The 17,059-nt window shown below is 36.7% G+C and overlaps 1 protein-coding gene across 4 annotated transcripts in view; it reads left to right on the top strand.

Moving 5' to 3' along the window:
* LOC143238572 (urease subunit alpha-like) overlaps positions 1–17,059 on the top strand; it is a 62,282-nt gene that overhangs the window by 24,472 nt on the left and 20,751 nt on the right. For all 4 annotated transcript variants that reach the window (XM_076478924.1, XM_076478923.1, XM_076478927.1 and 1 more), the window contains exons 11-13: positions 224–310; positions 1,398–1,523; positions 13,301–13,572. In XM_076478924.1, the coding sequence (XP_076335039.1) occupies positions 224–310; positions 1,398–1,523; positions 13,301–13,572 (485 nt within the window). The remainder of the gene's footprint in view (positions 1–223; positions 311–1,397; positions 1,524–13,300; positions 13,573–17,059) is intronic.

Here is a 17,059-nt window from a genome sequence, read left to right as displayed (position 1 = left end):
GCACAGTATGTTTGCTTCAGTAGATCCTGTCTGATGCTGAAATCTTTTCACATCTCAATTCGCATGTAATGTTTTAGAAACATTTAACTTTCACTCTTTGAATGATAACTTTTATTTTAAATCAATTTCATAGATGCATTTGGAAAAAATGCTTTTTAAATAAAGTTAATAAATGATAGAACTGAGTATATAGTTTGGGTTAATGTCATTATTGACATTTCAGGTGAGATTAGGAGACACATCACTGGTCATCGAAGTAGAGAAAGATCACACGGTTTATGGTGATGAATGCAAGTTTGGAGGAGGAAAGGTTAGCATCTCACGTATATTAACGATTGTCCAAAATTATTTGTCTTATGTTAGGTATTGACTAATTACATTAGTCCAGTTGTCTCAGACAAGAAATTAGCCAAGTTTCTCAATAGTACATCAGGCAACGTGTGCTAATAAACTTACCAATTAATATGCAGAAGCAAGTTTTGAAGATCTACATCTATAAACAATAGGACCTTAAACATAACTATATAATGGAATGTGAGAAGATCTGTGTAATGTGTGAACTCCTCATCTTAAAAATTATTTCTTAATATTATATTTTATTTTGTGTCATTTAAGTTTGACCAAGGGCCAGGCATGGCCAGGTGGGTAAGGTGTTTGGCTCTCAATCTGAGGGTTGCAGGTTCAAATTTTCGTCACACCAAACATGCTCGCCCTTTCAGCCATGAGGACACTATAATGTCGAGGTGAATCACACTATTTGTTGGCAGAAGTGTAGCCCAAGAGTTGAACTTGTGTAGCTTTGTAAGAATTTCAAAAACAAAAGAAATAGAAGTTTGATATGAAAATATAAATGTTGTGATAGTATTCTAAAAACATCTGTTAACTGTACAATGACTCATGTCATTATTATTGTTAAATGAATAAGGCAGTGATTAGGTATTAAGGTAATGGTTAATTATTTGTAGTTAACACAACTATGAAAAGACGTTTCTAGTCCTGATTTCTCCAAGCCCGTTCCCCTGGCTGTGGTTTCGCTAGATAGTAGATAGGGACAGTGGGAATCTCGTTAATCCATTCATTAATGGATTTAAATGGCAATTTCATTTAAATACAAAATTATTAGCCTAATATTAATAACCTTTCAAGTTGCTCTGGGGCCCATTAGGCCCCACTTTTTGTAGGAGTGTTAAAACTTGTACTTTGATCAAAGACATTAATTTCTGTTGGCAAACATTAGATTTTTAAATATTAATACGATCTTACTGCAATGTGATTAACCCGTTTGGATAAAAGATAAATTTGAAAAGTGAAATGTTTTTCGAGTTTATCTTGTATATTTTGATAGATAACTTCTGTTTCTTTTCATGTCATCACATGTGTTTATTTATGTTCACCAGGTCTTGAGAGAAGGAATGGGACAGGCATGTTTAGTAAGCAGTGAGACATCTTTAGACACTGTTATCACCAATGTTCTTATTGTAGACGCAGTAACTGGTATTATAAAAGCTGATGTTGGAATAAAGGTATGTGTTAACTAGCTATTTTTGTTCGTCATGAAGTGATAAACTTAAAAAACAATATGTTTAAAAATTTGCTTCTCGAAGTGCCAAGAAGTATATGCATTGTTTGTTGTTGGTTAAATTATTTCGAACTTACTTTGCACAAACAAAGTTACATGAACTATTACGTAACACTATTTTTTTCTGTAAGTCATGTCTTAGTTATTGAAAATCTTATTTCATTTTTAATTCTTAAGTTACATTAAATTATCTTATGATGTAGAACTAGGATGTATGTTACATCTTAAATTTTTCTAACTCAGTACAGTTGGATTGATTTCTAACTGTTCATTAATTGTAAAGAGTAATTTGATGTCACACTTACATTAAAATGATAATTCTTGAATATCGGATGTGTGTAAATAATTAGTAAAAAGGTACTTGATTTAAGTTTGAAAATAATGAATTGTATTTAAAGTTTGTGTTGATTTTTGTTTCTCTAACAATGCATGAAACTTCACACAACATAAATGTTGTGAAAACTATGAGTAACAAATATTTTTGGATTTTTACTTTGGTTTGTTGAAATCATTGAACGTTTATTTTGTGTGTGGGTAACTGCATTCCTAAATTTTTAGAATTTGTGGAGAGCAACAATGGACGTAGGAATAAAAAGACACACGAATATATTGAAACTAGTTTTTCAACATCAATACTTCTGACACATTATTCCATTTACTGTTTTTGTTTTACTAGCAGCAACGAAATTCCAAAATTTTAAACCTCTTTGTGAAAGTCTGTTTATTACACTATATAACAAAAATTTACTTTTTCTTGTTCCTGGGCAGAGAGTATTATTTCCCAATTGCTTATGCCTAAAGTGAATGGAAAAGACCTATTTTTCTCTTCAAACTTTCCTTTTGTGACCTGGGTAATGAAATTTTCAAATTTACCCATTTTTCACAACATTCCAGGAAAATTCAGTGCTGAGTAGCTGATATAGAATTTTTTCAAACTTACAAGAACTTTTTGGAATATTGTACAACTTGTGAGAAGTTTTAGAACTTTCCATAGTATTATGTATATACTCCCTGCTTCAGTTTAGTTCTAGCTGCTTAAGTGAACACACATACAAATCTGATTTTATCAGAGATGGCATCAAGAAGCCGCAAGCATTCTCCAGATGTATTCTGCTATGTATGTGGCCAATTTATCAAGACAAGAGCGAAAAAGTACTCTGTTGACAGCATCTGCTGAAATGTGTAAAGCCTACAAGGCATACCTGTCAGGGATCAAGACAAACCCTGGGCACCTCATTTTACTTGTGAGCAGTGCAATAAATTCTAGAAGGTAAGACAGACAATTTTTGCTTGCTTGATTAGAAAGATTTTATATTATACAAATTTTAGATCTTTTAAAATTTAAGTATCTTTTGGTGCACCTCAAAGAAGATTACAACAGCATCAAGACCTTGCTAGAAGCCTTGAAGTATGATGAGCATGGCTGGGAGGTTATCAGAGACTTCAAAATGGTGGCATTTCTGATGGGTCTCCAAGGAAGCTTTACCAAGTATTCTTATTATCTTTGTTTTTGGGACAGCAGGGACACTGCAGCACACTACAACAGAAAGTACTGGCCACAATGGACCGAGTTTTTTGTGGGGAGACACAACATCAAGTATGAGTCACTAGTGGACCTCCAGAAAGTGTTGTTCCCACCATTGCACATAAAATTGGGTCTTATGAAATAATTTGTTTCAGCTGTTGATAAGGAGTCTGCAGTCTTCAAATACCTTCAAGACTTCTTCCCTAAGCTGTCTGAAGAAAAGGTCAAAGCTAGTGTCTTCGATGGACCACAAATAAAGAAGATCCTGGAGTGCACAGAATTCCCCAAGAAACTCAGTAGAAAAAAAATAGGCATGGGGCAGCTTTATCGCAGTGGTTCAGAATTTCTTGGGCAATCACAAGACCGAAAATTATATGGAACGGGTTGAGTATCTGGTGAAGAACTACAGCAAAATGGGCTGCAGGATACCTCTGAAAGCCTATATCCTTGACGCTCATCTTGATAAATTCAAGGAGAACATAGGAGCATACTCAGAGGGACAAGGCGAGTGTTTTTACCAAGATATACTGGACTTTCAACGCCGCTACCAAGGAGCATATAATGAAAACATGATTGGAGACTATATTTGGGGTCTGATGCGTGACCCTCGGTGTGGATTCTTGTTCGTGGTGAGGGTACCTCCCAGGGAAGGTTCTGTTCTGTCTGGTTACCTTCTCTGGGATCTAAACATCCACCCACGTGTTTAGATGGAGAGGATCCTGGTGGTTAAGGGGTCCAACCCTAACACACCACTTTGGCCTTGAATTGCTGTAGACGGGCGGCCTTTGGGTGGCCCCCCTTGGGTCAATCGGCTGGTCCATTTGGGCTAGAGTCAACCAAGTACCAGTGTTGGAAGTTCTCAACGGGCGTTGTGGACATTGTGCCTAATGCTGGTGTTTGGGTATAGTGCTCACGAAACCTTGGCGTTGCTGCATTGTCCTTGCATGACTTTGTAGTGCGTCCCCTTGTAGGGCTCCATGGTGGGTGGGGTCAGTGGGTACCGAAATTTTTCCTTTTTCCTATGGATCCTTCTTCAAATATTTAAATAAAATTGTGAAAAAACAGTAAGCGACCACGTCTTGAAGACTCTGAATAGCAATCTTCAACATCTGTAACACACGTACCTCATTTTCTTATATTACATTCTCTTTCGAAAAAACCTTTACGGCAATTGTCCCCCTATTTTTATTCAGAAGGGACTAGAGGGACTTGCTGGCTCTCCAAAGTCAGTAAAGAAGCTTCGATCTGGAGACATATTGGTTGAAACTTCCACATCACAACACAGTGAACTCCTTGAATTCAAAGGCAATTGGGGATATACCTGTTGAGGTTACACCTCATGCTACTTTAAACTCATCATGAGGAGTTATTGTTGAGAGGGATTAGAAGAACGTCCCCGAGTCAGAGATTCTCGCTGGTCTCTCCACTCAAGGAGTTTCTGCAGTGAGGCGCATCTCCACTCGCAAAGATGGAGTTACACTGCCAACAAATACCCTCGTTTTGACATTTACTTCATCACGTGCACCTGCCACCATCAAGGTAGGTTATCTCATTTGCAGGGTTCGGCCATACATTCCAAAACCTCTCCGATGTTTCCAATGTCAGAGATTCGGCCACTCCAAGACATCATGTCGTGGTTCCCTCGTTGTGGGGGCAAGGATCACGATGCATATGAATGTGACATGGACTCACATTGTATCAACTGCAATGGTTCTTACCCCTCTTACTTTCGTTCTTGCCCAAAATGGTTGGAGGAAAAAGAGGTGCAGCGTTTGAAAACGATACATAACATTAGTTATCCTGAGGCTCGGAAATTTTTTTCTCCCACATCTTCTACATCTTTTTCTCCCACCCCAAGAGGCAAAACAATCACTCGTTCACGTCCTCAGTCACTGGAATCCCCTTCTAATGACAAAGACCTGCCCCATCGACCCAGGGCAGAATCCATGGAGGTTGATAGGCCTCCTCCGACTAAGGACAGTAAGGAAAAAAGACGTGGTCGTAAACCGAAGGATTCTCCAGCGACTTCACCTACCCGTTCTTAAAAAATGGCCACTTTGATACAATGGAACTGTCGAGGTTTACGTTCTAATCTGGATGATATCAAAACACTTATTGCTTCCTACCATCCTGTATGTCTTTCCATACAAGAAACATTTCTCAACCCTGCTGATACAATCTCCATTCGGCAGTTTTCTCTGTATAGAAATGACAGTTTGTGTGATGGACGAGTACATGGAGGGGTGGCACTATTGGTTGATCAGCATGTGCCCACCCTGTCTTTGTCACTCAACACACCCTTGGAGGCCGTAGTCATTCGTGTTTCCTTGGGTCATACCATCACTGTTTGTTCTCTCTACCTGTCCCCTGGAGAGACATATGAGCAATCAGACCTTGATGCTCTCGTTGAACAGTTGCCGTCTCCATTTCTAATCCTGGGGGATTTTAATGGACATCATCCACTCTGGGGAAGTGCTGTTATTGATGGGAGGGGTCGATCTGTAGAGCGTATGCTCTCTGATCACAATCTTTCTCTTTTCAATTCTGGTTCTTCCACTTATTTTCATGCACCTAGTCAGTCCTTTACCGCTATTGATCTCTCGGTTTGCTCCCCTTCATTATTCTCCCATTTTTCATGGAGGGTTGACAGTAATCCACTAGGCAGTGATCATTTTCCTATCCTTTTGAGAGAGACTGGCCGTGGTCAATGCCACCCTACCCGAGTGCCCCGGTGGAAGCTGGATTAGGTAGACTGGTCCACTTTCACTGCTCTCGCAGAACTTGATCCTGCCATCGTAAATCAGCCATCAGTAGACGATTGTATGGCAGCGGTAACTGGCTGTATTATACAAGCAGCTGCTCAGTGTATTCCTAAAACCTCGACACGTTTTCCACGATATCCTCGTCTGTGGTGGAATCCTGCTTGCCACTTAGCACGGAAGGCTCAAAAAACGGGCCTGGGATACTTTTCGTAGATATCCCACACTTTCAAACCGTGTCGCTTTCCAACGGGCCCGTGCACATGCTAGGTGGATAAGACGACAAAGCTAGAAGGAAACTTGGATTAAGTTCACAACTAGCATATCTTCTACCACCAGTTCCAAGATCATATGGGACAGGATTCGAAAGGTTAATGGGCACTACAATTCTGTTCCCCTCTCGATCTTACTCTCTGATGGTCAGGAGGTGGCTGATGTCCGGAGCATCGCTGATACTCTAGGTGAAAGCTTTTGCCGGGTATCTAGCACTTCTGCTTGTTCCTCCACCTTCTTGGCCATCAAGACTCGGGCAGAACAATCACCTCTTTCCTTTTGAGCTGATTGTCTCTATGACTGTAATTGTCCCTTTACACCGGTGGAACTGAAAATGGCTCTTCATCGGTCTGCCAGTACATCTGTTGGACCTGATGATGTTCATTATGACATGCTGCACCATCTATCTCCTGCTTCTTTTGATGTCCTTCTGATTGTCTTTAACCGGATCTGGCAGGAGAATGTTTTTCCTGATGCCTGGCGCCATTCTATTATTTTACCTTTCTCTAAGCTAGGGAAAGATTCCAAGATTCCTTCAAACTATCGTCCAATTGCTTTGACGAGCTGTCTCTGTAAGACCTTAGAAAGGATGGTTAATGCTTGTCTTGTTTGGTTCCTCGAATCAAACAACCTCCTCTCGCCCACCCAGTGTGGGTTCCGACGACGGCACTCCACCACAGACCACCTAATTCGTCTTGAAACATCTATCAGAGAAGCCTTTCTCAAATGACAACATCTTGTATCAATATTCTTTGACATTGAGAAGGCTTACGACACAACATGGAGGTATGGCGTTTTGCGAGACCTCCATACATATGGGTTACGTGGCCATTTACCCATGTTTATTAAAATTTTTTTAATGGACAGGAGATTCCAAGTTCGTGTGGGTTCGACACTTTCCCGTTCTTTTGTACAGGAACTTGGAGTCCATCAAGGCTGTGTTTTGAGTGTCACACTTTTCAGTATGAAGATAAATGCCATCACTGAACAACTCCCTCACACTATTGCGAATGGGCTGTATGTCGACGACTTTCACATCTCTTGTCAGTCATTGAACATGAGATATATTGAGCGGCAACTACAAACTGCCCTCAATCGTATACTGAAGTGGAATATGGCGAACGGCTTTAATTTCTCTCTCTCTAAAACCGTATGCATGCACTTTTGCCGTCAACGGGGTATCCACCCTGATCCTGAAATTCATATTGCTGAAGTTTTGCTGCCAGTGGTCCCGGAGACCAAGTTCTTGGGGCTTATCTTTGATCGTAAGCTGACCTTTATACCACACTTAAAGCAGCTTCGGATCAAATGCACAAGAGCACTGAACATCCTCCGTGTCCTCTCTTCTACCAGTTGGGGAGCAGATCGATGTTCGATGTTAAATGTATATCGTGCTCTTATTCGATCAAAACTCGACTATGGATCAATGGTCTATGGCTCTGCAAGACCCTCGGCCTTAAAGATGCTGGACCACATTCATCACCAAGGACTTCGACTCTGCACTGGGGCTTTCCGCACCTCTCCAGTTCAAAGCTTATATGTTGAATCTCATGAACCTTCTCTGCACCTTCGCCGTTTGCAACTATTTTTACAATATACTTCGAAACTTCGTTCCTTAACAAAGCATCCCACTTGGGGATGTGTTTTCATTCCTCGATGGGCCGTACTTTTTCAGAAGAGACGATCTGTCATTGCTCCGTTTGGCCTTCGCATGCGGGCGCAATTGGATGAATTGGGTCTGTCCTTGGATAACATTGCAGATTCCACGGGTCAGCCCATCCCACCATGGCTTATTACAGCCCCCAAATGTGACCTTTCTTTCAGTCATCTAAAAAAGGCAGATACTCCAGATTGGAAGTACCGTCCTTTATTTAAGGAACATCTTTCGAACAATCATTCAGTTCCCATTTATACAGATGGTTCCAAATCAGGTAATTCAGTGGGCTCTGCTATGGTTGCCGTGGTTCAGTAGTTGCGCGCAGAATCCCCTCTTCAGCTTCTGTGTTCACTGCTGAACTGTATGCCATATCTCTTGTCCTGGATCATATCGCAGCTGAGCAGTACTCCAACTGCACTATTTATACTGATTCGCTTAGTTCTATACTGGCCCTGGAATCGCTCCACGTTGGCTCACATCCTGTTCTCGCTGACATTCAAATTCGACTGGCCCATTTCTCATTAACAGCTACTTCTATCCAGTTTTTCTGGATACCAGGCCATGTTAGTATTCGCGGGAACGAGCTTGCAGACACGGCAGCTAAATATGTCTGCTTCAGCACCATCACTCCTATGCCTATTCCGTACATGGACTATGGTGTTGTCTTCAAGGCTCGGCTCCGTGCCAGCTGGCAGTCCATTTGGAGTGAGCAACGTGACAACAAACTTTTTCAAATCAAACCCGAAATTGGACTTTGGCCATCTAGCTTCCGTAAAGTTCGGAAGGAGGAAGTTGTTCTAACTAGATTACGCATTGGTCACAGATTTTTAACTCATCGTTTTCTGTTATCTGGAACTGATGCACCAATGTGTAGTTTGTGTGACACTCAAATCACTATCATCCACGTTTTACTTTCTTGCCATCGTTACAATTCTCAACGACGGCAATATTTTAAACATATTTTTTCCCAGGGTCTATCTGTAACACTGGACAGTGTTATTGGTGATGGTGACACTGTCCACCTTGAAAACGTTTTTAATTTTTTAATGGCCATTAATCTTTTTAATCTCATTTATGTGTTGCATATTTCTTCATTACACCTTTTTAATTGTGGTTCCTTTTTTACAGTTTTATTCTCTCTCGTTCAATTTGACATTGGACAATGGCCAGAACATTAAATAACTCGACACCAGGACTGGAAAGGCCAACTTCAGGTGACTAACGCTGCTGTTTGAACTACTCGTTAGTCATCCTGGCGAGTTGTTATTACACTTTTGCTGCGTGTCATTTCACACTTTAACTACCTTACCTTTTAGTACTGACCATAATGACACATAACCCGGAACCAGGACTGGAAAGACCAACTTCAGGTGACTAACGGTGGTTCTTGTACTTACGTGTTAGTCATCCTGGCGGGTTATGATCATTACCATTCTGCTACAGGTAGCCCTTTACAACTTTGTAGACTGGATGTCAACATTGGTTTTATGCCATTTTCTGTTTTTAATTGCTGTTTTGTTTTTACCTTTATTTACTTTTACAAATTTTACTCCATTTATTTGACATTTATCTTTTTACTGGACATTTGGCTACTCATTATTACGATTTTGCTATGTGTCTTTTAAAACTTCTATTCTTTTACATTTTGATAATGGCTGCTATGACACATAACCTGGAACCAGGACTAGAAAGGCCAACTTCGGGTGACTGACGGTGGTTCTTGAACTTACTTGTTAGTCTTCCTGGCGGGTTATGTTCATTACCATTTTGCTAGAGTAAGTACTTTACAACTTCTTTTACTCTGCTTTCTCTCTTAACATTGTAGACTATGTGTCAACATTGGTTTTATACTTTTTTGTTTTACCTTCATTTCCTTTTATGTATTTTACTACATTTACTTTATTTTTACCTTTTTACCGGATGTTTGGCGCAGATAGCCTAGCTGCTTTGTGCCATTAAACACTAAATCAAACAAACCAAACAAACAAACTGATATGTGAAAGTGATTTACATTACAGTTGCAAGTCTCAAAAAAACTACTCCCTTCTAAACATTTTTGTATAACTTTAATATAAATTCATGTAAATTCTGATCCATATGTTGTTTTATTCAGACTTTATGTAAATGAAAATGTGCAACTTTCCCCTTTTTTACATAGAAAATAGGCTAATTTCTAAATTTCATTATCCAGGTTACAAAAGCAAAGTTTGAAGGGAATAATGGCCATTTTCTTTACTTTTACAAAATAAGCAATTAAGAAATGACACATACTTCCCAGAAACAAAATTTGTGTTACAGTGTGTTATCTTACAGTTCCTTATTTTGCCTTGAGTAATTGTTATATAAAATGTCAAGTGCTAGAATCGCTCATAAATAACTACTTCAGCAAGTTTCTACTTCTCTCTCTAAAAGTAAAACACTGTGTATCAATGGGAAGTATATATTCATACACTCGTGTTAAAACCCTCTGTTACCGACTTATTTACATACCCTCACTGCTAGTAAGGTCCATGTAGCATATTGTATTGAGTAATTGTATATTTATGCCTGTTACAACACTCGTGAAGAGCTGACCCAAAGCTCCGAGTGAAATTGTTAATGTTTTTGAAAAATACGTAGGTAACCCTAGCAGTAAATAGTGGAATTAATTACAACATAGACGGTACGTTACATTGTTTAAACGTGGGTGTTATTAGGAGTTTTCTAACCAATAAAGTCGTAAACTCACACGTAATTTGGTGCATAAAAATAACTTATACGAATGTTTAAAAAGCCGATGGAGTCTACGAGGTTCCCCATTGAGATCTCCAATGTTGTACTTGACACTGTGGTCTTCCACACAAGGAACAGCTAGGTTTCTGAATATGAAATGCACTGTCAAATTAATATGCTATGTAATATTTTGTCTACGTATAAGTATATAGAGTTTACAAGTTTTACGTCAATTTTGCTAGCTTAAATTATTTTAAATTCTATGGAATTATGGTTTATTTCCCCTTAAATATTAGGTATTGTTCAAAAATTTCTACTGAAACGAAGTTTTTACAACTTATTTATAAGAGTTCTGAATAGCTGAAAACTTTGAAAACCTTCTAATAATAGTAGGGTAAACATTTTAAACAAGTTTTATACTTATTTCAACTTCTATTCATTTGTTTATTCAGTTATTACTTGATAATGAGGAAATACTTATGAATAGTAGGTGCATTTCATTTATTATTTATAAGTTTGTAATCGTGAGCACATGTCTCAGATTTGTGAGACATAAAATTCATAGTTATAATTTTTTTTCTTTAATTACGTTAGGAGCTCTAAATGATAGGGCACAACTAAGTTGCTAGAAAGATGCTATTTCTCAAAATAAATTTCGGTTTTAACTTTACACAGATTATTAACGCGACTCTGATCGATAATAAAAATGTGATGTCGTTAGCTTGAAAGAATCCAAAGGTTTATCTTTTTTAAATAATGGAAGAAATTAAAAGAATATTTACTAGCTGAAACTCGGACTGCTTTACTAATGTGAAAAATTCTTATGGCTGTTTTTTTTTAAGTATTTGGAAGTTTCATGGAGAAGTTTTATTTCTTCGTTGTCATGTGCTTTGAAGTAACTAGAAGTGGAAAGACAGAGCCGATACTTTTGATGGGAAGATATTAATAAATCAAAAAGCACTAAGTTTTGTGAATGCTGAATAATTTAAGTGGATTTGTTTGTCAATGGGTACAAATGGATTTATTCCTAAATATCTATATCTAGAAGATTCTGAAGTTGATGAAAGTTTGATTCTTCTCTAATGTTTCCATATACTTTCGAAATAAACTTTGACGACTAGATTCGGAGTAGCAACAAAATGTATTCATTATGCAGTTGGTTGTAGTAAATCGATTGTTTGTTTTTATTGAAGTTCTTCATATTTTCCAAGAAATTTAGCTTTAAACGTGAAGGGACAGTTGACTCATAGCTCTCAAAGCTTCGTAGTTGGATTTAAGTTTATTTAAAAATTAAAAAAAAAAACAATTAGAAAAACCTTGGAAGTTTCTATGAAACTAAAGCTTATGATGTTTTGGGATTCGGTAAATCAGTAGCACAAAGGTGTCAAACAAGGAAATTGGTAGGTACTGCAATTCCCTTTATACATTTATATTATCAGGTGGCCCTGAAAAACAACGTGTCTGTCTGTTTGTTCGTTATCTAACTACTACTAGGTCATTGGGCTAATCTGAGCCAAACTTTTTGGAATGATGGTTTGGAAGAAGGAGAAAGTTAATGGGTGATCACAAATCTTTCAACCCCATTATTGCTGTTCGCACAGTGTATACCATGTTTTAAGTATATAAATACTTATATATTAAATCTTATAAAAAGTTTTGGTGAGTCAATAATGAATACCGTTATAATATTTTATGTTATAAATATGTTTTGTGGAAGTTGGGATTTTTTACTTTGAAGTAAAAATATATTCTTAAGATGGCTGATATGGGTATTAAAAACTTTAATTAAAATAAAGTACAAAACAACGTTTCAACATTTTTAGGTCATCTTCAGGTTAACAAAAAGTTTGCAACCGACCGTTGCTGGGCCCGTGTCTCAACGACTAGAGTGTAAATGGGTATGGGATTGTAGGGGGCGTTGTAGTTAGATGTTAGGTTATTAAGTATAAATGTTTAGCATAGATATAAAGGTGTTCCTTTATATTGGTTTAATTTTGGTTTTAGTTGTTGTATAAGTAGGGCTTCTTTGATTTTGCATTTGTTTATATTTGTTTCCCTAATTAGTATCCAGGTGTTTTCTGTTACTATGCTGTTTTTATTTGATTTACAGTGTTCATAAACGTCTGGAGGTGTATTTTGTGTTCTTTGAATCTAGTTTCCATTTTTCTGCTTGTTTTTCCAACATAGAGGTCATGGCGGTTGTTGCAATGTTCTTTATGAATAAAGTTGGTGTTGTGTTTGTCAGTGTAGGTTTTACATAGTATGGACTTTAGTTTTGTACCTGGTTTTTGAATAAATTTGGTGTTTACTGGAATGTTGTGTTTTGTTATGAGTTTTTTCCAAATGTTGGTTTTTTTTGCTGAAGTCTGGAACATTTGGTATGCAGCATTGTAAGGTTCTGTAGTTTGTTGTATTTTAGGATTTATTGTTGTTGATCTAGGTGTGTACGTATAATTTATTCCACAGTTTTTAAGAGGAAATTTGTTGATGTTGATGAAGTGTTGTTTTATTTTGTTGATTTCATCATTAATCTTATCAGGTAAGCATAGTTTTGTGGCTGTGTTTATTTGGTTTCTTAATATGTTGAGTTTTTGTTTTGTTTTGTTTAATGTGCTGAGTCCCAGAAATGTATAGACCTGTATGGGTGATATTTCTGTGGATTTCTATATTGAATTGTATATAAGTTATTGTAATCTTCAAGTTGAGAAATGCTACTTGGTTAATTTTTCGTGTTCATAGGTAAACTTAATGTTGGGGTATGTATATATATATATATTGTTTGTTATATTTTTCAGAATGGATTGATTGCAGGAATTGGTAAAGCTGGAAACCCGGATGTAATGGAGTCTGTAATGTTGAACATGGTAGTGGGGGTTGGCACTGAGGCTATAGCTGGAGAAGGACTGATCCTCACAGCAGGTGCATTAGATTCCCACGTACATTTTATCTGCCCTCAACTAGTCAGAGAAGCTATAGCAGCTGGAATTACTACCATGTTTGGAGGAGGTACAGGTCCTGCCTCAGGCACTTGTGCTACAACCTGTACTCCTGGACCCAATCATATAAGGTTTAGTTACTGAGTAAAATATCATAATATCTCTCCAATTTAATTATTCCATAAAGAATTAATTAACTAGAGAAACTTAAAACGTTTTAGTATTTTCATTTGTTTTAAGTTTTACTAAGTTTCATGTTCATTTTTTCCAGCGATACTAGTCTGACAGAGAAGAGATGTCATGATGTCCACATATCTGCCCAAACAAGTGAAATGTTAACGTTTCAGTAACTTTGGTTTTTCTTCACTAAGTGTTCATATCTATCTTGCAATCATTTCGTTTCACTGGAAACTAGCTCACATTTTAGAGAATGATCTGATATAAGCTCTTTAGTTTTTTAGCACTCGCTTTCTCTTAGTAATCTATGATTACATGAAATTAAATATAATACTTTTGTCATGCATAAATAGAATTTTGTGTGCCTTTTTGCAAACAGTGCGTAATTAAAATCGGTACTTCTCACATATAGGATCTTAATTACTGATAGCAATAAATAAATGTTCAAATATTACATTCCAACGTTAGTGGGGCCATGCATGGCCCGGTGGTTAGGGCACTCGACTCATAATCCGAGGGTCGTGGGTTCGAATTCCCGTCACACCAAACATGCTCGCCCTTTCAGCCGTGGGTGCGTTATAATGTACGGTCAATCCCACTATTTGTTGGTAAGAGTTGGCGGTAGGTGGTGATGACTAGCTGCCTTCTCTCTAGTCTTACACTGCTAAATCAAGGACAGCTAGTGCAGATAGACCTTGTGTAGCTTTGCGCAAAATTCAAAAACCAAACCAATGTTAGTATCACAGCAGAACATGTTAGCTATTAGAAGTTCTATTAATCCGTCCAACTGCTCTCCCAAAACATTCACTGATTCAATTATTCCAAAAACATTTTTGTATTGTCATCCTTACTCCTGCTATCCTGGAGATTTGCTTCTAATATATTTATGGTATATATATATTTTTAAGATAATTTTAATGGCTCACTAATCCAGATTTTAATAATTTTATATCATTAGTAAGCAAACTATGGTAGAGTTTTTCTCACTTCTGATACTTGTGAGCCATTATTTACTCTTTGTTCTTGTTATCCTAACATTCTATTATGTCTCCACACCGAAATATACATACAAGAATTTGGGTTTCAAAATTAGCTTTTTTTTATATGTTATTCCATGTAGAAAATATTAAAAGTAATTCTGAGTAACATTCAAACTACGAAAAACAAATGTTCTATCATTTTGCTAATTGTTATTGGACTTTCTTAAGCATTAAGACTATGAATCGTGACTCCAAGTTTAGGCTAAAGAAATATTTGTTAAAATGCTGTTCAGTTGTTCGAAAAGGAGTTGAAATATCTGTTAGTTTGTTCATCTTTTTTACTGTTTTTGTTGCTTGATTGTTCAAGATTGCATTTTCGAAATTTCTAGAAAATTTTCAGTTCACGTACAATACAATCAATTCATCTCTTAAATACTTGTACTAAACTAACGTTTTGTATTCACTGCAGCGATCAGTTGTATGTTGCTTGTGGACAAGTTTACTTGTTTCAGCGTTTAAATATTTTACCAAATTGCATGAGTACATTGTTTTTGGATGAACGTAATATCCACATTTAATTAAGTTATATTTTAGTGCTTCTTCGAAACTACAAGTTACAAAACCCATTTATTTTTAAATATCTTTTTTTTTCTGCTAATCAGTACAAAGGACGCTTTACTTAATGAAAAACTGTTTATCTGCTGTATATCTGAACAGTAAAAATGCTCATTAAGAAGTAAAAAGAATACTCGTAATGAGAGTTTCGAGGAGAATACGATATACTGACGAGAACTTAGATCTGAACTAAATATAATTTAATGAAAGTGTTTATTTATTCAACACAGTATACACATCTGTGTAGTAACAAATGTCTGTTATCAATGATTTCTTACCTACAGCTAATAATGAATGTTTGTTGTTAATTTCATGACACTGATGCTCGAACGTATACAATTCGAATAATATTAAAATAACTGTTTAAAATATGGGGTTTTCTAATTTGATACAAACAAAAAATATTATTTACCAAGTTTTTATTGCATCTAGGAAATAACTTACATAAAAATATTGATGTACAGGATAGTATAAAATTATCTGTTTTATTTTAAAGGGTGATAATTAACTAACAAACAAAATACAGTCGTACGGTTCTTAGTGCCTTGTAGCGAAACTTAAACAGATTTCAGTGAACATCGATGTATGTGCCCTTAATGGCTCTCAGCACGTCTTACCAAAATTCGATTTCATTCTACGTTCACTGCAACATGTACGAATTTGCGTTGGCAACCGTTTAGCAGCGTGATATTTGCTACGTGTGTGCGATATACGATATCCTTACAAACCCCTATAGTCTTACCTGTATTGACGTCTGTAATTACGCTGCACCACAATTACTGACCTTGTTTCTTCAAGCCAAACGGCACGTGGAACCCTTTTTCTTGCATGATTGCCATTTTATAGTCTAACACTACTCACTGGAGTGAAAACAACAACAAAAAACATGACAAAGTCTGTTTTATTTGGGCTATAAGATGTTAACTGTATCGCTTTATTTCCTTATTTATTTAATTATTAAATCTTAAAATAGGAAAGATCATTTTGGGCCACCCTATATTTTGAATTCTAGTTTAGTGAAACAAATATACTTATGGAAGCTGCATGAGTTAAAAAAAGTAAAATATCTAACGAAAACACATGACAGTGTGATGAGAATCAACATTTTTTACAACAAACTTAGATAACAAAAAGTTTATCTAATTAACAACTTTGGGATCATTTAGAACATCTCGTTGTGCAGTTATTGTTCTTTTTATCTCAGAAAGATGTATCTCACCTGAAGATGACCTAGGAAGGTCGAAACGTTGTTCTCTCCTTATCAGTAAAAGTCTTAATACCCAAACCAGCCGTTCTGAGATACATTCTTATTTCAAGTGGATTTCTCATCATCAAGGATTATTGTTCTTTGTTTATAAGTTTGTAATAGTATCTTTTAGAAATAATACTTTGAATTTTGACATATAGTGGCATAAGTAAAAACTTATTACGTATATAACATTGATCTCTCTCTCATTTATATATACATATATAAAGGTGAAATATGTGTCTGTCTGTAATGTAATTCCTCCTAGTATATTGGACTAGTCTCAACCAAAATTTGTCTGTAAACACTATGGACTATGGGGAATGTCATCTTAACAGGGTCAAACTTAACCCAATTTCTATTTTATAAATCATGTTGGTTAATTACTCAGTCTATTGATTCAATCTCAAACAATCTTTGCAGGTAGATTCTTTACACAATGTTAAATGTTTAAAAATGTTTTTGTTTCAGGGTCAAAGAATTAAAGTTGCTGGACTGTTTATCAAACAGTCATGCTTTGCTCATAGTCAATGAGATGCAGGTTGTTCAAGGGTGAAATCACTGGAAAATATTTGTTGGTATAAAGAAAGTGAATTGCAA

Source organism: Tachypleus tridentatus, chromosome 13 (genome assembly GCF_004210375.1).
Source record: "Tachypleus tridentatus isolate NWPU-2018 chromosome 13, ASM421037v1, whole genome shotgun sequence".
Classification (NCBI taxonomy): domain Eukaryota; kingdom Metazoa; phylum Arthropoda; class Merostomata; order Xiphosura; family Limulidae; genus Tachypleus; species Tachypleus tridentatus.
This window is presented reverse-complemented; position numbering and strand designations above follow the sequence as displayed.